Source organism: Echinops telfairi, unplaced genomic scaffold (genome assembly GCF_000313985.2).
Source record: "Echinops telfairi isolate 266 unplaced genomic scaffold, ASM31398v2 ScPeMD7_7424;HRSCAF=8462, whole genome shotgun sequence".
Taxonomy (NCBI): Eukaryota; Metazoa; Chordata; class Mammalia; order Afrosoricida; family Tenrecidae; genus Echinops; species Echinops telfairi.
Window position 1 is genome coordinate 70,587,242 of NW_022111324.1, and position 22,423 is coordinate 70,609,664.

At 44.3% G+C, this 22,423-nt stretch overlaps 1 protein-coding gene across 1 annotated transcript in view; it reads right to left on the reverse strand.

Moving 5' to 3' along the window:
- Window positions 1–2,079: 2,079 nt before the first annotated feature.
- DUSP10 (dual specificity phosphatase 10) overlaps window positions 2,080–22,423 on the reverse strand; it is a 43,798-nt gene continuing 23,454 nt past the window's right edge. Inside the window, exons 3-4 of the mRNA XM_004699922.2 lie at window positions 8,191–8,562; window positions 2,080–3,315 (exon numbers count right to left, since the gene is read on the reverse strand). Coding sequence (XP_004699979.1) covers window positions 3,050–3,315; window positions 8,191–8,562 — 638 coding nt within the window. The 3' untranslated portion in view covers window positions 2,080–3,049. The remainder of the gene's footprint in view (window positions 3,316–8,190; window positions 8,563–22,423) is intronic.

Sequence of the window (22,423 nt, forward strand, 5' to 3'; positions counted from 1 at the left end):
GCTATTGTTAAAGTAACAATGCCAGCAGTATCTCTTCCTGTACTATGTTTGATGGACCCATTTCATTACGTAATTGAAATTATTGCGTGGACAGCAAGCTTGCTTGATTCTGGTGCTGTTTGCTCAAGGAGACACCCTCCACTTTTTCCCAGCTTCGCCCTCAAGCGCTCAGACCCAGAAACCCGAGGAGTCTGGTTTATACAGCAATCAGTTGGCTAATCCGTATTCTTTTCCTGCCTGAAGTGGTTAACATTCCTCCTGAAGAAACGTAGGCTAAGCGACTCAAACAGATTAGTGGAAAAGACCCAAACCCCCTTAGAATTCTGGGTATGCTGGCGGGCAGCATTCCTGCTGCTCCAGGACAGGCTTCTCTCAGAATCATAAACTTCCAGAAACATAAACCATTTGCATGAAGCTAAAGAAGCTATACTGGTGTTTCTCCTTTTTTCCCCCTAAAAAGAGAGAGAATAAATCTTAAACACTGTCAAAAATGAAAAAAAATGGGACTCCAAACAAAAAGAATGAAATCATCAATGATCATGATATATCAACCTGACTCTTTAAATATGCTCCAACACCCAGGAACATGTTGATTTGAGTGGTAAAATGCCCCATGAAAGAAAAAGTTCCATTAACTTGATTAATATTTTATATTAAACTAAAGTAATTCTGCAGCCCTTTTTTAATTCCTGTTAATTCCATCTCTACTTTTTATAATAAAAGAAAATATTAATTGCCATAAATTGAAAAGATTTTTTTAAAGTCAAAATATTAATTATATTTTTATAAGGAAAGATTTGCAACAATATGTTATGCCAAATACAGTTATATAGAATTGGATATGCTAGAATCCTTCAACTGTTCTCCTCACCCCGGGCTAACATGAATTTGCCACGAGCCTTCCTGATAACCATGTCCCCCATTACTTTTAGGTGCTCTCGTGTTGGTTGTGATTGGTTGTGACTGCAGGGGACAGGGGAGGACTGCCCTACAAGGTTTACTACACTGCACTCTGTGTGGGCACATGTGACACGGTCTTTCTCTCATGGATCTACTTGATGGGATTACACCACCAGCCTTTTGGTTAGCAACAAACTGTTAGCCTACTGTGCCACCAGTTCTCACATCCTCCTAAACCTATCTTCTAATAGGATATAGAAAATATATGAATTCAATTTCCTCCTCTGCTCCAGGCCCCATAGTATACGGAGAGAAACCTTGCTATATATTACAAAATATCACCCTGGGGAAGAAGTCCTTTGGATAGTGGCAAGAGCACATTTGGGTGATTAACTAAAGAATTGGTAGTTCAAATCTACCCAGAGAAACCTGGTAAGAAAGGCTGGCAATCAAATTCCTCCCCAAATCAGTCATTGAACATCTTATGAAGCACAGTTTTTTTCTGACACATATTCCATCATGGTGTGTCAGTGTTGACTCAGTTGAAGTGGACCACAATGGGGGACAAGCACACTAACATACAAACTACACAAGGAGAAGGCAACAGATATTTGCTGCAGCACACTACATGGATGAATGCTGCCACAGAGAGCAAGTGAACAAGGCCAGAGGAGGGGCCCTCAAGACCCCTGTTGGTCAAATAGCTGCTAATCAGATCACGGAAGTTGTAATCAATCAATTTTTCAGTAGCTTGATCGCCACAACCCATAGGTTGGCTAAACTTGACCTTACCTTTAAGATGACTTTACCGGAAGCATCCCCAAATCAAGAGGAATTCTATTTGCTGAAGAGTATGACCGGGCAAAAAAAGTACAGGGGTAATAACTGGGTCAATCAACCCTGGAATTCTGTTGCTTCTTGGCTAATTCTGTTTCACACGGAGCATAGAATATTTTCCCCTCCTCATCTTCATTTCCCCACATGAGTGTTTTATGTCCACCTCTATGTTCAGCAAATTCCAACAGCCAACCTACTCATGTTACTGATGGGTAAAAGGTGTTTGAGGAGAGCTGAGTAAAAGAAGGTGGAAAAAAGACACATCCCCAATGAATCGCATTTATAGAATGAAAATAAATGTTTACACAATCAACAGAAACACACCAAGTTTTTATGCGAAAAATATTTTTTAAATAAATTTTTGTCTTTTTTTTTACATTCTGATATACATATGTAACAAGGTTTATGGCACTATAACCAGAATCAAATCAAAACAACAACAAAACAAGGGAGCAAAGGTACAAGATGGGAAGGAAAAGAACTGGTTCTGTTGAATTCTTTGCTATCTCCAAGCTGGCACGTTTGTACTATTTGTCTATTATTAGGCTGCCAGCACTAATTTGTCTGCACCTCAAAACACCATATTATTGCACAAGAAGCCATAGAAGGCATATGGTATAATGGTCAAGTTCTTGGCTATTGAAAATAAATTTCTTAAACCTAGAAAAGGGACTCCCCCCCCCAAAAAAAATCCCGAGCATGAAACACACAAAATCAACAGCATCTTTGTCTCTTTAAAGAATGTGTGAAGGAAGGATTCTCAGACAACTTAAGTGGCCCTGATCTTCTCTTCGCACCAGTGAGCACTACAGGGCTTTGGTTGGGTTCAGTGTTCTAAATGGACAGCCCGGCCGGACTCCAGGGCCTTTACAGTTCAGTGTCCTTTCTCCTGACGTTTGGTTCTTTGCTATTGTTGAAAAGTGTAGCGTCTTCGGTCTATGAGCCTGCACAGACGGTCCCATCGCAAACTCTAGAAACTGCGTACAGCGGAAAAAGGGTGCTATTGGTATGTTTGGGGGTGGGGGTGGGGGGACAACCAAGTCTTAATTTTAATTGTTGGCTTTTAAAAAGTGACTTCTTTAGCCTCCCTGTTTTATCAGTTTCTGGGAAGTAAATCTTGGCATCAAAAGTTAAACTCTTCTCACACTTGTTAAAAAATAAAACATTTCTGCACAAGTTTGTCTCCATTCTCGAACATTATCCTCCCAACTTAGGGGGGAAAAAATTAAAGGAAAGAAGAACGGCAAAAACCCGGCCCTCTTGCTCTTCATCTCCTGATGGAGAACAGGGATCCTTCCTGTCCTGACCGCTGTCACACCACCGTCTCCACGCCCGTCAACTTTGGGGTAAGGATCCTTGGTGTCACACCGTTGTTTAGGTCTTCCTCAAACTCCAGCAACTGCCCCATAAAGTTAAGGTTTGGGGAAATAATTGGTCGCTTGCCTTTGACAAACTTATAAGCGTCAGTCATGGTCATCCGAGTGTGCTTCATCAAGTAAGCGATGACAATGGTGGCTGAGCGAGACACCCCGGCTTGGCAGTGGATGAGGAGCCCCTTCCCACACTGGTGAGCTTCCTCTGGAGAAAGGCCGGAGGGGGAGGGAAGGAGGGGGAGAGATCAACATTTGGTTAGACCTGACAATGCTGTATCCTGTAGAGAAAGAATGCATTAAAATGTTGTTTTTTTAAATCATTTTATTAGGGGCTCATACAACTCTTATCACAATCCATACACACATCAATTGTGTAAAGCGCATTTGGACATTCATTGCCCTCATCATTCTCAAAATATTTCCTCTCCACTTAAGCCCCCCCGCATTAGGTCCTCATTTTCCCCTCCCTCCCTGCTCCCCCCTCCCTCATGAGCCCTTGATAATTTATAAATTATTATTTTGTCATATCTTGCAATGTCCGACGTCTCCCTTCACCCACTTTCTGTTGTCTGTCCCCCAGGGAGGAGGTCACATATAGTTCCTTGTAAAGCAAGTAAATTTACCAGTTAATTTGGAGTGTTTATTTCACAATTTCCACAACGGGCTAAAATCAGTAGTAGCCTGGGTAAGAAACCTACCGCTTCACTTTTTCTACATTTAAAGAGACAGGCCAAAGAATCATTTGTGAGCAGTTTACATCCCAGGTAATGGCAGCAGACTGAGACTTGGCCGACAACACGACGAGTCGACACGCTCACAGACAACTACTGAGCAGGGAGACCGGGCAGCCATGAAAAGGGCTGTAGCGCACAGACCCGAAGGCTGGCTCCGTCTGCTCCGTGGGAGACAGATGGCAGTCTGCTGCCTAAAGATGACTGTCTGGGACCCACAGAGCAGTTCTACTCCGGCCTCCAGGGCTTCCACAAGTCAGGCTGGGAATTCCCTGCAAGGCAACAGGTTTTCACTGCTGTGAGTCAAGCGTGATTCAGTAACAACCAACAACAGCGACAGCAATTGTTATCCAGTCTCTCTCTCATTCCCCCTCCACACCCCAATCAGACTACTAAAAAAAAAAAAATAGGGAGAGAGAAAGAGACTGAGATGGAAGGATGTTGATCCAATCGCCACGTTGTATGACTGATCAAAAACGAGTGTTATTAACAATCATTTTTTCACCCATGTAACGGCATTTTTTCCCCTTTATACTCAAGAATTGCCCCCTTATGGGAACTGGTGCTACACAGATAAGAGTTTCAGTCTTATTAAACATTGGCCAAGGTTAAAGGAACAAAACTCAACTAGAAACTGACAACTAGTAGCTTCTCACTAAGAATCTCAACTGTTGCGAAATTAATTCTGAAGACTTGCAGTAAGTACCCAGGCACAGGCTGCCCTGTGTGTCTGAACTCTAGAGTCACCTGAGCACCCAGGCCTGTGTCGCCAGCCATGGCTCAGGATCCGAGTGACTGAGAGGCACTGCTTTGCTTCAGACAAATGAAGCGCCTAGGAGAATAGCCCGTGAGCAGTGTCTGAACTGATGCTAACTGTTTCTTCCAGACTCAAAGGCATCCCATCGACAGCCGCTCTGAATGCATGCTTGCTAGATGCAGAGGCAGGGAAAAGGGAGCAATGGTGGTGAAGACAGAAATGTTAACCTAACCTTTTCATTGGTCTACTCCCCCAAATGGAAACAGGATGTGAAATTTTCATCCTGACAATTTTTAGCTTAGGCAGACTTCTTACAAACAACAGTATTTCACAAAGTAAGGTTATCTCTCATTATTAATTTCTTTTCACACGATTTGTTCACCGTCAAATGAAGACGGGGAAGGGTAGGCTAAACTTGCAAACTGCGAAGCACTGGCTTTGGCCGTGAGGTTTCTTTTAGACTCAGAGGCTTCGCATGACAAATCAATCCCTGCTTCAGTTTTTCCTAAAGTTTCATCACCTAAATCTTGCTCATTCATAGACACTTTAGCTTGCTTTTCTAGATCTGGATCGCTCACACAAGACTTCTCACTAGACTGATAATCCTCATTCTCTTCCTCCTGCAAAAGTACTAAAACCATCTTAACTTGAACCCACAGAGACCACGTCTCCTCAGGGATACTCTCCCCATCTCTGTGTGCCTTCTTTAAGTTAACAATGACCTCCTCCCAGGTCTCTAGATCAAAAGTTCCTTCCTCCGGGAACCATGGATTATACCTTTTTACTACTTTTAGAAAACATTGCATCTTTTTCGTCGTTACTTTTACACCCTGTTTGTTCAGTAAGTGGATGAGCATACTACCATAAGTTTTACATTTGCTTTTACCTTGCCCCATTGTTCTCTTTAAAATACTCATTCGCTATTTCTACTACTTATCCGCCAATCCCCACACCGGATCCTCACTTCACACAATTTTCCGATTCGCTCTACATTCCGGTCTAATGGGTAATGACACCCTGGTTGAACGACCTCACATGAGGCAAGAAACTGCAGAGCCTCCCTCTCTCCCTCCCCGGATCTGAGCAGTGGGAATACTGCTTCCTGGCCAGTCTCAGGGACTCCAGGAATAATACCATCTGATTCCAGAATGAATACAGAGGCATCATTAAAACCCCAAACTAGCTTCTGAGTAGTTTATATTCCATTTCTTAACAACAGTTAGAACTTGCTGCAAATTCCCTAAAGCAAGACGGCATGATTTCAGTTTATCTAGTGTGTGATAATAAAAATACAATTGTACCTAGGCAAACTGTGCTTTGGAATGGGCTTTCAGGCTGGATACTGTTTGGTTTTATTGCTTTTTTTCCTTCTAAACAAGCTGGCAAGTCTGAATAATCTACAAGGAATGTGGGTGATTTGGTTGAAATCCTCTTCAAACAGGCATATCTTATGCTGCTTGTTAAATGGAAAACAATTTCTTAACTTCCCTCAATTGGAATTAAGTCAGATGAACTGATAGTCAGACATCATTTATCCATCAGGAAGTTTCTCATCTACTTGGTGACAAATATTTCTTCCTTAGGGGCTCAAGGTCTGGCTTAGAGATTATTAATAAAGAATTTGTGTTAGCTCAGCATCCACGAGGGTTGCCAGTTGTTAACTAACACAGCGTTGTAAACACTACCCCAGGGTGTTGTAGAAAGGTTGCTGGCTTAAGGGTCAGGAGTCTTGGGACCAGTCCCTACTCTGATGCCAAATTCCTATGGCCTTGGAGAAGTCTGTATCTCAGAGTTCAGTGACCACTCTTGCTTTTCCTTCCAGAGCAAACATTCCATGGTCCTGAGTTTAAGGGGTTTAAGGCACAATTAGTGAGAAAAACAGCTGGACGATGTGACCAAAGCTGTCAATTCCACAGCAGACCCACCAGACCCAAGGCTTGTTTATTGTCACAAAACTCACTGCCAGCACATTAGCTGTGACTTGCAGAGACACTACAGGGCAGAGAACTGCTCCACTAGGCTTCCTGGTTGCACTCTCCAGGGAAGCCGACTGCCCTATCTTTCTCCCAGGGTGCCGCTGCCATTTTGCCACCGGGGCTCTATGTTGTTGCTTCTGTTTTCCCCTGAGAAAGGAGCAGTTTATAAGTGTATTCTTCCTGTGACAAAGACTCAGAACAAGCTGCTGCAATGTTCAGAAACAGTACTGGACCACTCCTTGATGGTTTGAAAAAAAGCGGGGAGTCATTAGTGTTCCTTAAAAAAAGGAGGGGGCAGTAGTTAGTGTTACTTTTGAGTCTCTTCTGTGTACCAGGGGTTCCTCAAATGACGATGTGAGCCTTACAACTGTTCCAGGTCCTAAAAGCAGCAGAAGCTGAGGGAAGGATTTGGGTTAGGCTAATAGTCACTTCCTTCTAGAACTTAAAGCCTGCTGCAGAATCCAGCTGCTAACAGAAAGGTTGGAGTTTTAATCCTCCCCTCCTGGCCCTCCTTCTCCTTGCCCCCAAACCAACCACTGACAACCTTGGATGGCGCAGCTTTACTCTGACACACGTCGGCCACCAGGAGTCAGTTGGTTAGTTGATGGCTAGAATATTCCTTCTTGGGAAGAATTTGGAGTATATAATATAGCCTGACCTTTTCTATTTCAGTGAGTTTGGAGTAAATTAGTTAAGGGAAGCAAGTACCAATTCACTAGTATTAATGTTTCTTGCGACTCGATATTTAAGAAGGAAGGCAAAGAAGTTAGAGGAAAACCACCTCGTTATCCCCACCATCCATCCCCGGCCCTCTACTCTTCTCTGCTTCTCTGAAATGACCCCAAACATCTGAGATGGTTTGCCCAGATCCAACACTGGAGCAGATGCCCCCTTTTCTTAGCCTCCTGTAAACAGACCCTGCCGATTGCAAATTCGTTTTAAGGCCAGATAAGGAACTGGAAACATCTGCTATGCAAAAGGAGTCCGGTCAGGTGACAGGCATGTGTGCATTTGCTTGGAGGGAGTGTCAGAAAGAATGCAAACCCGCTGCAGTCAACTTAATTGCACGTGCAGCGGCCCTACAAGACAGAGTAGAACTGCCCCAAAGGATCCCCAAGGCTGTGTCCTTCCCAGAACCAGACTGCCACGCAGTCCCCCTGAGGAGTGGCTTGGACCACGGACCCTTTTGTTAGCAGCCCAGGGCTTTAACCATGACACCAACGGGGCTCCCAATGTCATACTGGTAGACCTTTACTACACTGCCTGCGAGGTGCTCAGGGACAGCAGCAGGCTGGGTAGCTGCAGCATCTGTTCCCACATCCAGTTATTTGCTTTAAATAAGGGCAGTTAAATGCTAACGCCTATTATTTTTCACTGAGAACTTGAAGGATGAAAATGTCTAGTTGAACTGCTTTTCCTTTAAATGCCACCTGATGACTCGGGCACACTTGACTGGCTGTGACTTAGGCGAAGACATTGGCCATATCAGGTGGCAGGGCCCCCAAACCCTTCAGAGCAGCACTTCGGAAACACAGGGAGAAACCTTGGGCTGACTATCAAAGCCCCAGACCCAGGGAAAGGCAGGTGGAGGAGAGTGCCCTGCAGGCGATAGTTACCAATGAACTCAAAAGCCTCTTCGAAGTACTGCCGCAGGTTCTGCTTGTTGCTGTCTGTGGCGGGCAGCCGCTTGTAGCTGAACAGGCCTTTCTCGTAGTGGTAGAGGGGAAGGTGAGTGGTGACATTGATGACGTAGCCGATGTCCAGCCGCTGCATCGTATCCAGGTCCTGGGCGTTCTGCTCGTTGCCAAGAAACAGGAAGGGCAGGATGGGGGTGAGCTCTGCGTTCTCAATGTCTGGCGTGGTGGGGAGGGACTGAGGTAGTAAGCCCAAGGTTGCAGAGGCGCCACCTCCAACCTCCGGGCACTCTTGGAGCTGAAGGGAGTTGTCACAGAGGTTTTCATGGTTCTGCTTAAAACTGCTAAGTCCACCTGGGAATGAAAAACAGAGAAAGAGAAATGATTACCCCAGAGGTGTAAGAACTGGAAGAGAAGGCCAGGAGGGGGTGGGGGTTGCTTCTCTGTTTTGTTATTGCTAGTGTTTTTTGCATAATCGAAACAAAATGAGAGTCCATTCAGGGACCCAGGACAAGCTTAGGAGGATCTCATTGCATTTATACCAACAGGCGCACGCTCCTCTGGAAAGAATTCCATGGGCATGATGCGATTTCAGGAGCAGCCAATGGTATCAGCCTCAAAAATCCATATGTTCAGTGGCCTATGTAGCGTTACTGCACTTGGGGATCACCCAGGCAGCATCTCTCCATAAACTCACCCCACTCAGAAAGCGATTTTTGTTCCCAATACAGCGGAGGGGTTGAGTGCAGAGACCCTGAAGGAGCCAGACCCCATTGCTGTGACCCTAGCTTCCCACTTGTTGGTCCTGTGACTTGGCAAGTTAATTTCTTCTCTGTACCTCAGTTCTACCATCTGTACAATGAGCATGCTGGCATCTTCCACTCAGTGTGGATACTGAGTGAATCTGGAATTGCCTGGCCCCTAGGATACGTTCAGAAAGTGTGAGCTGTTATCTATATTATCACCCACAGGTGGAGGCAGCAGAGAAGGGTTTGGAAATGAAAAGATGAAGTAGAAGCTTTCTTTACGGTCTCTTTTTCTGACACACCCCATCTCCTGTCCATTTGTCAACATGGACTCTTGGCAGAACCAAGTCTGATAGGAGACCAGTCACTGATATAAGGCGTCTGGGAACCTTGCATACATAAATTCATTAGGAAATGAATACACAGCTCTGAGCTAAAGTCCCAGATCAGCCTCCCAAGAGTCAAGGGTCTAGTCACAGGGGTCCTCAAACTTTCTAAACAGGGGGCCAGTTCACTGTCCCTCAGACCTGTTGGAGGGCTGGAGGGTTTTTTAAAAAAAAACTATGAACAAATCCCTATTCACACTGCACATTTCTTATTTTGAAGTAAAAAAACAAACAGGGCAAAAACACCCGGTGGGCTGGATAAGTGTCCTCGGCGGGCCACATGTGGCCCGTGGGCTGCAGTTTGAGGATGCCTGGCCTAGTGTAAAAGCATAAACCCAGCCAGTTTCTGGCCCCTAACAAGTCAAGTCTCACTTATGGGATCATATTCAAGGAAACATAATCTAGCCAAAGACATTCAAGTCGATGTATATAGAGAATGAATGATCTTTCATTTGCTATTGCCTGCCCTGAGATGTATTATATAGCATTATCTGTTTTTAAGAAAAGGTCAAATACATGACAGGAGGGCAGCACAAAGGAAAAGTTATCACTCCCTTTATTGTTATATAGCTCAATTATACGAAAATAAAGAAAACATTGATTAATCTGAAATGGAGAAAAAAAAGTTGTTCAAAAACATTCACCAGGTATCCAAATACTGAAAGTTTATGTGGATAATGAAAAGAACAATGAGATTAGAAATCATTGTTTCGTGTGTAACTTTTTCCTTTAAAATGTGTTCCCCATACTACCCCAGAGATAATTCCAAGGGGTCAACAGGAGGCTCAAATTGCACGCAATAGACGAAGGATGAAGGCATTTGGGTCTGCATTTTTATCACTCCATGAGCTCTAATTCTGATCTTACAAAATTACATAAAGCCAAGTCTTCCCTTTGCAAAGAGGGCAAAATTGGAAAACTCTTTCAAGTGAAAAGCCATCAGAACAGAGCATTTACACTCAAAGGTATTCAGATGCGTCAAGTCTGCCTTGATGGTTACAGAAGATAAGGCACAAACCACCAAGTGTGAACAGGATATGGTTCGGTTGGAATAAGAACAGGAAGTCAATCTACTCACACGTCTCTGAACCTAACATATGTCCTTCTAGTTCACCGCTCATCTTCAGTCACCGCAGCCGGAAACCCCAGGCTGTGCACGAGGCGGAGCCTCCTGCCTGACTGCCCACAGCCCACGGAGACAGGCGTCTTCATTTAGGCACAGGGCTGATGTAAAGCACATTCAAAAGTGTCGCAGTGGGCTCATTTTGCATAGCAATGAGAGTCAAAACCTACCTGTGCTCACGAAAAGAAACCCAAGAAACCCATATCCTCATTTCAATTGATCCCCAGGATTGAATTCTACCCCTAAATATTACTGGTTTATTCCTCAATGAAGCCATAACAATAAAATGTGTTTGGGTTCAAAGAGATCAATTTTAAAGTTTTTTGTTTTTTGTTTTAAGAAAAAACAGTAGAAAACCTTTACCAAGACTACCTCAAAACAAAACAAAAATTACCCACTGTCACTATCATGTTTTGCATTAAAGACACTTTGGGACTCTGGAGTTTGTTGTTATTTTAATCTTCCACCAGCTCTGTCTCCACACAATATGCATACACCATTCTACACAGACACAGAATTTCCACGATGGAAATTTAATTTTTTTTCCCCCCCGTAAGAAAAATACAGTTGCTATACTTTCCCACATAAATGAGAAAAACAACAAAGCAAACTTATCGACACTCTCTTAGCGGGGTTGATTGTGGGGTGGGTAGTTTCTCTGTTCAGATTTGGGGTACTAAAGCTGTACTTTCTCTTAAATGCGGCTAGTACAAGCGGGTAAGAAACAGAAAACCCCACACACAGAAAAAGCTGCATTCAGCTCTTTAAAATTCTCTCTACACCTCCTTTCCCAATGACATCAGCTGGAGGCTCCCCACCTGCCCAGTTGCCATAGCAGTTACACAAAGACATACAATGACATCAGTTGGCATGATATCAGCTCTTTGAGTACAAACAATACAAGAAGAACTACTTTGTTTGAGGCCTTTGGTGCAACTGTGTTCTGGGGAGCCAATGATGTAATGCTAACAGGTGGCATGGGCCTGCCATTTGCCTAATGGGGGGAAAAACCCCATGGGGGAGGGAGGGGAAATTTGGGGAGGAATTTGAGACAGACACATAGAGTGCTCTGCCTTACAGGGGGTGCTGATGTGCAAAACTCTGTATGTAATTTATGTGGGGGACTCAGCACATAGCATGTCAGCCGAGAGCAGGTAGGAAGGGAAAGAATGTCATTCCGGCATACTTAGCGAGACAAAGGAAGCTTCAGAGGGATCCAAAGTCTCTGGTTCAATTGCTCAGTCATCAAGCCTTAGAAGAGTGAGGCACGTCCGTCCTTAGGCTTGGGTGAAAGAAACAAAAGATGAAACAAAAGTGGGGGTGGCGCTTCAACCAAAGTGAACCACAGAAGCTTACAGGTGCCTGTTTTCCTCCTTTCCTTTTTTCCTTGTTAGCAGCGGTGTGGAGGGAGCATTGGTTTCTTCTTGCGGGGAGGTGGAAAATGGTATTGGAAGCTGGGCTGGAGGAGAGCAGGGCTAAAGCAGTGTTCCCTCCTAACGCACTCCCACCCCACCCCACCCCACCCCTGTCAGGAGTCCACCTACATCAAGCACCACGAGAGGCTGGACAGAGCAGTGGCTTACTGCGGGGCTTGTTTTATATTTGTTGTTTTTATATGAGAGTAACAGTTGAGAGCAGATTTCACATAGGGAAAAGCTAGGGGGTAATGTGCAGACAGACCTACGCTGCAACTGAGTCTGCCTCCTACTCACGCTGAACACTGGTGAAGAACTAGTTAAGCTTTAGTTTATCTGTACAGTGAACACAATATTACCTCTGCATAGTGTTGTGATGCAGATAAAAAGAAAATTTATATAAATGTCTTTTTTATGTAACCAAGTGTTCATTAATAACTGACTTTTATCCCCAAACCATCACCATCTTTCTCACCTGCAGTTGGCCAATATTCAGTCCCTGAAAGTCCCAAGTCCAGTGCAGGGACTGAGAACTGAGACTCAGAGGTCAGGCTGCTTGGGTTCAAATACCAGCATTGCCAACTACTAGCTAAGACACCTTGGGAAAATGCCTTACCCTCCCTATTTCTCAGTCTCCCCATTTAAGAAATGGAGATGATACCACGTACCTCAAAATTGTTTATTAAGCTGTGCTAGCAAATTTCTTCTATGTATTTTATAATGAATAAAGTACTTGGAAGTAAAGCTTGACACACAGCAAGCACCACTCGTATTTTTATTTTGAGAGATTAGTTTTAACTACCCTGCCCAAATGCTTAACCCTACAGAGTCTAAATGATAAGCTAATGCTCCAGAAGTTTTACTTTTAAGTTGTTCTTGAGAAACAGAGAAAGAAAGAGAAGAAAGAAGGAAAGAGAAAAGCAAGGGAGGGAAGAAGGCAAAAGGAAAGAAAAGAAACAGCGAGGAGCCAAGAGGTCTGCCGGTTTTCAAGTTGGAATAATATAGTTTGTTCTAAAGAAAGCAATAGCTCTGTAGCCTCCCGAGACAAATGATCTGCTTTCAATGTGCCTGGCCCAGCTTTGCCGTGAAGCCTGCCTGTCTTTGGAGTCCTGCTTTTTTCCAGAGGAGGGTTGAAGTTTTCAAATAAAACAGCTCTTCCCCCTGCCACTTCCACCACCTGGGCCTACCCAGGGAGGTGACCTCCTTCTGTACACAAGGGCTGGAAGTTATCAGTGCAAATATTTTCTGGGTAGGAGCAGCCATGCTGGGGGCAAATATTTTCAAACCTGATCTCCAACCAGGCTGGGTTGTGCCAAAGTGAGTGGGGTGAGCATGTGGCTCCTGATCAGCAACAGCATTGGCCAGCCCCCGAAAGACAATGTCAGAAATGCTGGCCACCAGCTCTTCCAATAGGAGGCTAGGTAAGTGGCCATCCAAGTGAAGTGATAGATTCCAGTTTAAGTGGGGAGCAGCTCTTTGCAGATGCGCTGCAGCTTCTGTGGCTGTTTCCTCCATGACAGCCCTAGAAAGAGAGGAGCTCTCTGGGTTGTGACTCAGAATTTGTGCTTCTGTGTCTCCCGTTAAAGAAACCACAGCCAAATACAGTGTCAGCCAGAGATGGCCAGAGTCTAAAGATGGTCTGTACTTTACACACAAGTTCTTTTGGTTTTATGCTGAGCTGTAAAGTAAGTACTTTCCAGAGATTAAAGGAAAAGTCTCCACTGAAGGTCAGCAAATAGAAATAAAACAAAGTGTGTAGGTGGGGTGTGGAGGCAGGGGCGGGGGCACACTGAAATTGGACTCTTCTAGAAATTTTCTGCAAGCATATTGACTACGATTTGTTGTTCCTGGTCATTCTTGCTGGGTGACTCGGGTTTGACAGGAAGGTGGGACTTGGAAGATAATAGGTAACAACATAGATGCTGGAGCGAGGTTTTTTGAATTTCTTTTTGAAGCCTCCTCTTGCTTCCTAGCTGTTTTCCTGGAAAAGTCATGTCACATCTCTGCACTTTATTTCCACACTTGTGGTACGGAGATGACAACAGTATTTAGCTCATAGAGATCTTACTATGAATAACATGTGGTGAGAGTCAGATATTGTTATGATCAGTGGGAGGTTATTAGTGTACCGGTATAAAGTGAATCCAAGATGGGTCCCTATTTTGTAGGCCCTCCTTGGAAACTGGGGTACAATAGGGGCAGACTATCAAAATTCTACTTGTACAAAAAAGAAATGAAAAGATGACTCTCTTGGTGCAAGGTCCCTAAGACCCTTGTGGAGGAAACGAACGATGTCGACTTTTCCGTGAGGTTATCCTTACAGTCCATGCACCCGACTGGGCATGTGACAGTAGGAATGAGTTCCAGCTCCATTCCCAGTCGTTTCACTGAAATGGTCTGCAATCCTGCCCTCAGAGAACTTGCATTTCCTTTCTACGGAGAGTGAAGCGAGGCTAGAGGGCAGAGAAAGGAGGCGGCAGATGAGAGAGCTGTTTCACCAGGAACATGGTAAGAAACAAAGGGAAAAACAAAACAAACAAAAACCATGTCTGTTTCCACAGGGAAAAGAAATTTCGGTGTTAAGTCCCGCAGTGTTGCTGATGGGAGCAATGAGTCACAGAGGAACAATTCTAGGATCATGCCGTCTTCAAAAAAAAAAAAAGTTTTGTTGGCATACACTTCACATAGCATATAATTTAATTTCTCAATCCTATTCAAAAACGTTGTGCAATCAACACCACAGTCCGTTTCGAAATATTTCATCTTATACTCATTGTTGTTAGCTCCCCATTTACCCCCACCACCCCCTGCCATGCCCCTAGGTTATTATTAATCCAGTTACTGTCTCTACAGACTTCCCTATCTCGTACAAAACATAAACAGGAAACAAACGAACAAACACCTGACAACAATAACTAGACAAAACAAAGAAACACCCAAATTGACAAGGAAGCAAGAAATAAAAAGTGGAAGCAACTTTAAGATGGGTCAGTGGTAAGGTATTACACTGTAACCTGAACACACCGGCCGGGGCGGCATCTCTTTGATGGCTTCCCTCAGCCAGTGCGGCCGCACCTGTGAAACGCCCAAGGAAAGGACCCCAACAAAACACAACAACAACCCAGGAACGTGGCCCTGACTGAGTACATGGAGATCGCCAGGGCAAGGTGCGCTGCCAATGTTTCATAAAGCTTCATCCACAGTTGTGTTAGCTCTAGTAGAGTATAAGTTTTCAGAGGGCAGAAAGGGTCTTATTTAAATCCCTTTGTAAATAATTTTAGTTAAATCCCTTTGCTGTTGGAAGCCACAGTTGATGACAGCCAAGTCATTCTCCACGGAGACAACAATTAAACAGCTTGGTATTATTTTTGTGAGTAGATGACTTTTATGTGAGCAGGAGTCAAATGTGGTATTGCAATAAAAACACATGATTTATTAATGTGTTAGACACCAGCAACAACAGTAGGGAGAATAATTGAGGTTGAGGATCTATCTCTTTTCAGAAATAACTTACAAAATATAAAATAAAAGGACCCAGGTGGTGTCTACCGAGTGGCAAGTGATACTGTTCAAATTACCTCAGAAATGCCTCTCACCAAACTCTCTTCCTGTAGTAAACTAAAGATTACCCCTGTTCCTACTTAACAGTATTTCATCTAACCTTAGTATATTTAGTGATGCTTTGAGAAAACAAAATAGAAAATTCCAGAAAAGTTTTACCAGAATTGCTGCTCGAGAAAAACCAAACAAAACCCTACTTTAGATGAATGATGCTGAGGTGCAGTAGCCATCAGCACCGTCACCTCTGGCATCACCATAGCTCTGGACACATCCTGTTTCCTCTGACCATGTGCTGTCTCCCCGTCCCAGCAAGGTGGCATAGTCCAAACCTAGCCTGGTGGGGTACACGAATGCTTGGCTCAAACGCTTACCAAGGACTAAAAAGAGTGACTTTTGCTAATGCCTAATCTTTGCATAATTTATAATGTGCTTTCCCTAATCTTTTCATCCTATATGCTTCTACAACTATTTTTAACCCTTAACTTGTTATAGGGTCATATAATTGTACCTATGTTTTGAAATATATCACTTCTTTCTTGACTAATAACATCTTTGTAATGATAACTAAAATAGTTCAAACTTTTTTTTTACATAAGTATTTACTGCAAACACATAAACGGAGTCAGAAAGATCCAACGACTCAGGCAATGTGACTTTGAAATATGAAAAGTGAAGCTTTAATTGTAAACCTTCCAAGAACCCTGGAGCCTGGAATGTTTCTGTGAGAGTCTAAAAGATTCCCCTTCTCTGGGCACCACCTCCTCCTCCCAGCTCAGACTTTAACTCTGGTTCACACAAGCCCCTTGACTAAGGAGCTGGTGCCCCAAAGGGCTGGTGATTCAATTCGAAGCCTGCTGAAGTGGCTCAGTCCACAGGGGGAAAAGGCAGCTTCCTGTCAGCACTAGCCCAGGGAGTGGAGTGAGAGAGGTGTTAAGGCCTCATTCTAATAGCCCATTTCTGCCATGTCCCCTTTAAGGTTTTAACATGTAACTGGTGTTTGGGATAGTACCGGTTTAATTTGTGTGTATTTGAATAGCACAGGCAGATTGTTTGAGAGGATTCTTCACAAGTATGTAAATACAGCCTGCTCCTTTAAATCTGTTACCTCATTTATTTACATTAGAACAGAAAGCACTGCCAGAAGCAACAGCTGATGACAGTCATGTAATTTTCCACAAAGCCAACAATTAAACAGCTTTGTGTTGTTTTAATGAGCAGATGACTTGTATGTGAGCTGGATTCAAACCACAAGAGCTCAGGAAACCCGGGAACCCACCTCCTCAGCTTTCACCAAAGCAATAGAAGACCCCTTCTTCCACACGACTAGCTAGAGTCCCCTTCCCTGTCTCTTCTTTCTTGCAAAACCCCTTCAGGAGTATGGAGAAGGGAAGAAAAGCAGAGATGAAAATATTGTACTGGGACTATATATGCAAGACTAAATTTCCAAGGGCTCCACAAAATACTATTGAAATGAGTTTTCATGCACTGGGGTTGGGGTGGGGAGAGGAATGGTTCCCACCCCCTACCTCCCTGTATTTAAGTGAAGTCCGGCTGGCTCACTCCTGCTTCTAGGCAAATTTCAGACCCGCCAGGTCCTGTCAAGGAACTCTGTATTTCCACCCTCCGCTCTCCATTCTATCTCCAAATGGCTTCACTATGAACTTTCTGGGAGGCCAGAGTCAGCCCAAATTAGAAATCTCCAAGTCACTCTTGGTCAGGGCAGAGATGGTATGCCCTCTACTCTGTGAGGTCTAATCTGGGAAGGCCTGACGGCTGGCTTGGTGTCTGTTAGCGTCCCCTTTAATCCACTCTCCTCTCCCTACCATCCATCTGCCACCCGTCCTCTCCACTCAAGGCCCAATCAGTCTGTCCATCTGCCTGGAGACTGAACTTCACTCCTGTTAAAAGAAATGCCAATTAAGGAAATACAACATTTTTCCTTTCAGGGCAGGTTTGGGACACAATCAAATGAGTGCACCCTTTGAGATACAGGCTGGTGGGGGGGTGGGGGCGGGGCAGAGGCTTGGAGTAAGTAGTAGGATGGCCAAGTTCAAGGCCCCATGCACGATCCAGGACACTGGCAAGTTCAGTTTCCTCTCACCTTCTGGGCCTATACTTTACCTAACTAGCCTTGTTAGCACAAGCCAGTTCCTGGGAGAAAAACACACCACCAACACCCATCTCAAGTTTCCGTTTTGTGTTGTTTTAAACAGACACACTATGTTCCATTTACATTACTTATCGCTGCTATCATCTTTTTTGTCTAGAGCAAGCACTCTCAAACATTTTGGGACCCGAGGAAGTTAAGTGACATGCTAATGATGTCCCTTCTCAACTCCCCCACTCACACTTCTCCCACCTCCACTCCTGATGCATGAATCAGGGTATGATGGGAGGAGACTAATAATAAGATAATTTTTTTTAAAGATAATTATCGATTATTGTCAGGGACATAGAGCTGCCCTCCAGTTCCAAGGTACAACGAGAGACCAAACCACAGGGGCTGGTTCAATGGCAGTTCAGAGGGGTTCTCTGAGGAATCCAGAATGACTGATGGGGGGAAGGAAGGGACAGAAAGAACTGTGCAAGGGCCACCATATCATATGGGCAAAGGGTACAGCACCAGGGGACACACGAGGAACTCAAAGGAGCTTAATGTGTCCAGAGAACAATGCAGGGGCAAGAGGGAGAGAGTAGTAGGAAGAGATCAGGGCTTCCTCACAAAGGATTGTTCCAATTTACTGCCCTTGAGTTGATTCCAACTCACAGTGACTCAGTAGGATACAGTAGAACTGTCCCTGTGGGTTTCCAATATTGTAAGTCTTTACAAGGGCAGAAAGCTTATCTTTCTCGCTTGAAGTGACTGGTGGGGTCTAACTATGGATCTTGTTGTTAGAAGCCCAATCCATAACCCACAATGCCATTACCATGGCTCCTTCAGAGCTTCCTAGGGTACTTGAAGCTCTTTCTTTTTAGTGGGCAGTTCCTGACTTGTCAAAAGTCTGTCATGGGTCATCAAGAAGAGTTTGAGAAGGAAGAGGAAGGGGCTGGTGGTATTAAGTGCCACTGAGTCAGCTTCAACTCAACAACAGAAGGAAACACTGCCCATCAGTCCTGAACCAAATAGACACACACACACACACACACACACACACACACACGCACGTGCGCGCGACAAAAAGGTATGAATTCACCATAGCACACAATTAACGTATACTACAAAACTTGGACAAAATTTAAGCCTTCTGTTTCCCAGAATGCCAATTTTAGCCCCATGTTTCATATATAAATATAAAGCCAGCTCTGGAGGGGACCATAACTATACACATGTAAAAGTTAAACCAAAAATGGTTGAGTGTTTTAGTAAAGGATAGTGAGAGATAGTGAGAGCATCATGAGTGGAATCAATGTCAATGAATTATACATGTATAGATTGTCCATAAGGTACATGGTTTATTATGTATATCTTCATCACAATAAAATAAAAATGTCCATGCTAAAGTTTTCCATGCTATCCATTTCTAAATGCAGTAGTTTGACAGATACTATACCAGAAATAACTGGGGCCAAGATTGAGGTACTATCTAACGAATGAGTTTAGTCAGAAGAAGCCAGCCCACAGAATCTCACTTCCCAAGGCCAGCCTCTAGCACAGGGGCCCAGTCCTTTCCAGAAGATACCTGTCTGCTCCCCTCCCCTCCCTGCCCTCCTGTGGGATGTGTTGCCTGATGCCCTTCTTCCAGATCCCTCTGGGTGTAAGATCATCCTTGCTGGTGGCTGACCACATCTTTGGGAAGCTACTCTATATCAGGTTATGGTTCCACCTTCACTGCTTGCTAAAAAGTCCCCAAACTGGTTAATCCATCAAGGCAGAGTAAAGGAGAGGGGGAAATGATCATGAGCTCATCCTGGAGGGCTGGCGAGGGAAGCACGTTAATAGGGGGCAGAGCGCTATAAAAACACAAAGCCATATTTTCCCCAAGAGCTCAACAAGATACTCTGTATTATTGTTTAATTCTCTGAAGAGAAGGAAAACATTCTTTTCTCTTCAGTGCAGAAGTTTGAATAATGAAGCACTGCTAAACAAACAAACAGAGGAAAGCCCAGTAAAGCTATTCATTAAACAAGCCCACTGAGCAAGAGGAAAACTGTTGCTTAACAATCCATCCCTTAGACCCCAAATTAAACGCATGGCAACTTCACAGCAAAAGTATGTTTCCCAATGGGATGCAAGTGAAGTCCAATTAAATAAATCTCTAGAAAAGTCAAGAGTAAGCCTCAAGGGAGAGCATACTTCTACTGTGAAGCACTCCCTTTGGAAATTGCTTGCACAAAAGGTCATCTCGAAACATTCATGACGAGAGGAAGGGGGGGAAACAGGAAGCCATGCGAGGTTGCCGCAGTGGAGTTGGTTGGGTTCCTTTGCTGAGATCCTGTATGTGGGTCCCCATGAAACCACCATGTTCAAACAACCTGCTTTTATGACTGTGTATCTGAAATAAACTGTAGGTCAAAGGGCTTCAATTTAGGGATTTCAGGAAGTGGATGGGGGAAGGGTCCAGGGTCAACATCAAATCTGAGTTGTGTTGCTGGACCACTGCTCTTTCTTCCCAGAAGGCACAGCAACAAGCTTAGGGGTCGAAATGAATTCTGTACTTGGCAAGACTACCAAGCAAAGACGAGCATTTGTGACCAACTGTCAGGAAGAGGTCTGAGATCTCCTTCACGTGGATTCGTCTCGTTGGCATGCCCAGCAGTCACAGCAGCTTCAGACGGCCGCCAATATGAAACCAGGAGGCTGCTGCTGGGTATTGAAATATACCTGAGGTTGCAGCAGATCAAAAGGCGGTACATTTCCATCTGAGTGAACCCCCTTCAGGGATTAAGTGGGGGAAATCAACCAAAAGGTCAGTCCATCTCTGAGGAGGTGGACTAGGACTAGACGAATCGGCTGTCAGCAAGAACTTGAGGCTAAGTGGATGAGCAGCCAAGTAACGGTCACTGCCACCTGGGACACGTGGCACAGAAAGCTGGCCTCTCTGGCACCATCGAACGCGGTCATGTCACATGGGATCCATGCCCCATGCTGCCCCGGGGGATGGAAGCCTTGACAGCAAAGCCTCAGAATGCAGCACTTCTTTACATGAACGTGAGGCCGGGCTCTAGCTTGATGTCTTTTTGGCCATCCTCCCTAAAATGAGAAGTTTGGAATAACCTTGACATTTCTAGGCTTTTCTAACTTAAACCCAGCTTGGTGAGTTGAACATGGAGAGCAATGGCCAAAATAAGTGAGCAGTTGTCTGAGGGCGTACAGCCTTGCATGATCTCTGTTCCCACTTCAGAGCGTTTGCAGGGATAGTTCCATCTTCTCCGACTCTCTTTCCCCACATCCTCAAAGAGGTGATTCAGATCAAACGTATCCTTCTTGGACATTCAATTCAGATCTCATTCATCCCATCACAGTTTCATTGCCTTTGCATCATTTACTACTATCCAAAATTACTCCTTTACTTATCTCCTCACTTGTTTGCTACTATTACTAAAATCTGGACCCCTCTCCCTGAAAACTTGTCTTCAGAGAAAATGAGCAAATGTGCTACCTTTTCAGCACTGTGGCCTTGGCAGAGTTCCTTACCTCTTTGTATCCTGGCTTCCTCAATTATAAAATGAAGTTAACAGCAGTCCTACCAGTTAACAATAGCGTTATTGGGGGAAATTAAATAAGACCTGCTACCCATTCCTCATTGAATAGCTATTAATTATTGTATTTTCAACCGCCTCATATGCATTTGAAACTTGGACACTGAATAAGGAAGACAGACGATGAATCGATTCATTGGAATTGTGGTGCTAGAGAAGATATTGTAACTACCATGGACTGCTAAAAGGACACACAAATCTATCTGGGAAGAAGGATATCCAGAGTGCTCCTTAGAGGCAAGGACAGCGAGCCTTTGACTCATGTAGTTTGGACATGTTATTAGAAGACACAAGTCCCTGGAGAAGGGCGTCATGCTCGGTAAAGCGGGGCAGCAGCAGGAGAGGAAGGCCTTTCAGAGGGGGACTGACGTGGTGGCTGCAACACTGGGCTCAAGCCTAGGAAAGCTGGTGAGGCCGGCCCAGGACCGGGTGGTGTTTCGTTCGGTTGTGCAGAGGGTTGCGATAGATCAGAACAGACTTGATGGCACCTATTATCAATAGTTATTGATTGTGATTTTAATTATTCACCCTTTTAATGCCTAGAGCAAACTTGGTTGTACAGTAGGTGCTCATTTAAATAGTTCTACCATAAATGAACATTGGAATGAGATGACAATGAATCAGATTATTGTAAAGCACCTCTTATTGGACTGATCATTATGCAAAGGTCTTGTGTGTTCAAAGACCCAGGAGTAAGAACCGAGTCTTAGGTGGTTAGCATGATGTTAGCGATTCAAGGAATTAAAAATGAGGGGAGAGTATAAAGGAATATCAGTGGAAACTCAGCTAAAAGGATTGCAGCTGAAATGTCATGTGAGCACACTGAGGAGTAACGTTATCAACTGACAGGAAGTAATGAGTCTATCACCTGTGACACCTGCAAGGCAGGTGCAGGGTCAGCCAGGTGATCAGCAAGATAACTTGGAGGGATGACATTCCACACAATTGATATCCTTTAATCCTTTCTCCCTCTTGGACTTTCTACAGGAGTGGTGCCTAGAGAAGGTGGAGGGAAAGCATCGAGGACAAAGGAAAGAAGACAAGAGAACACAGGTAGTGGGCAGACAATGGGAGGGACCCTTCCTTCGCAGTTCAACACATGATTATTAAGAACTAAACATGGGCTCCACCACTCATCTGGCAGTTTGTCAGACTGGGGTGGAGTGTGTGTTGCCACGGTGCTGGAATCTATGTCATCAGTGTTTAAAATATCAGCAGGATCATTCAGAGTGGACAGATTTTATCTCCTCCCAGACTAAGCTACTGGCATGGGGTAGGGGGCTG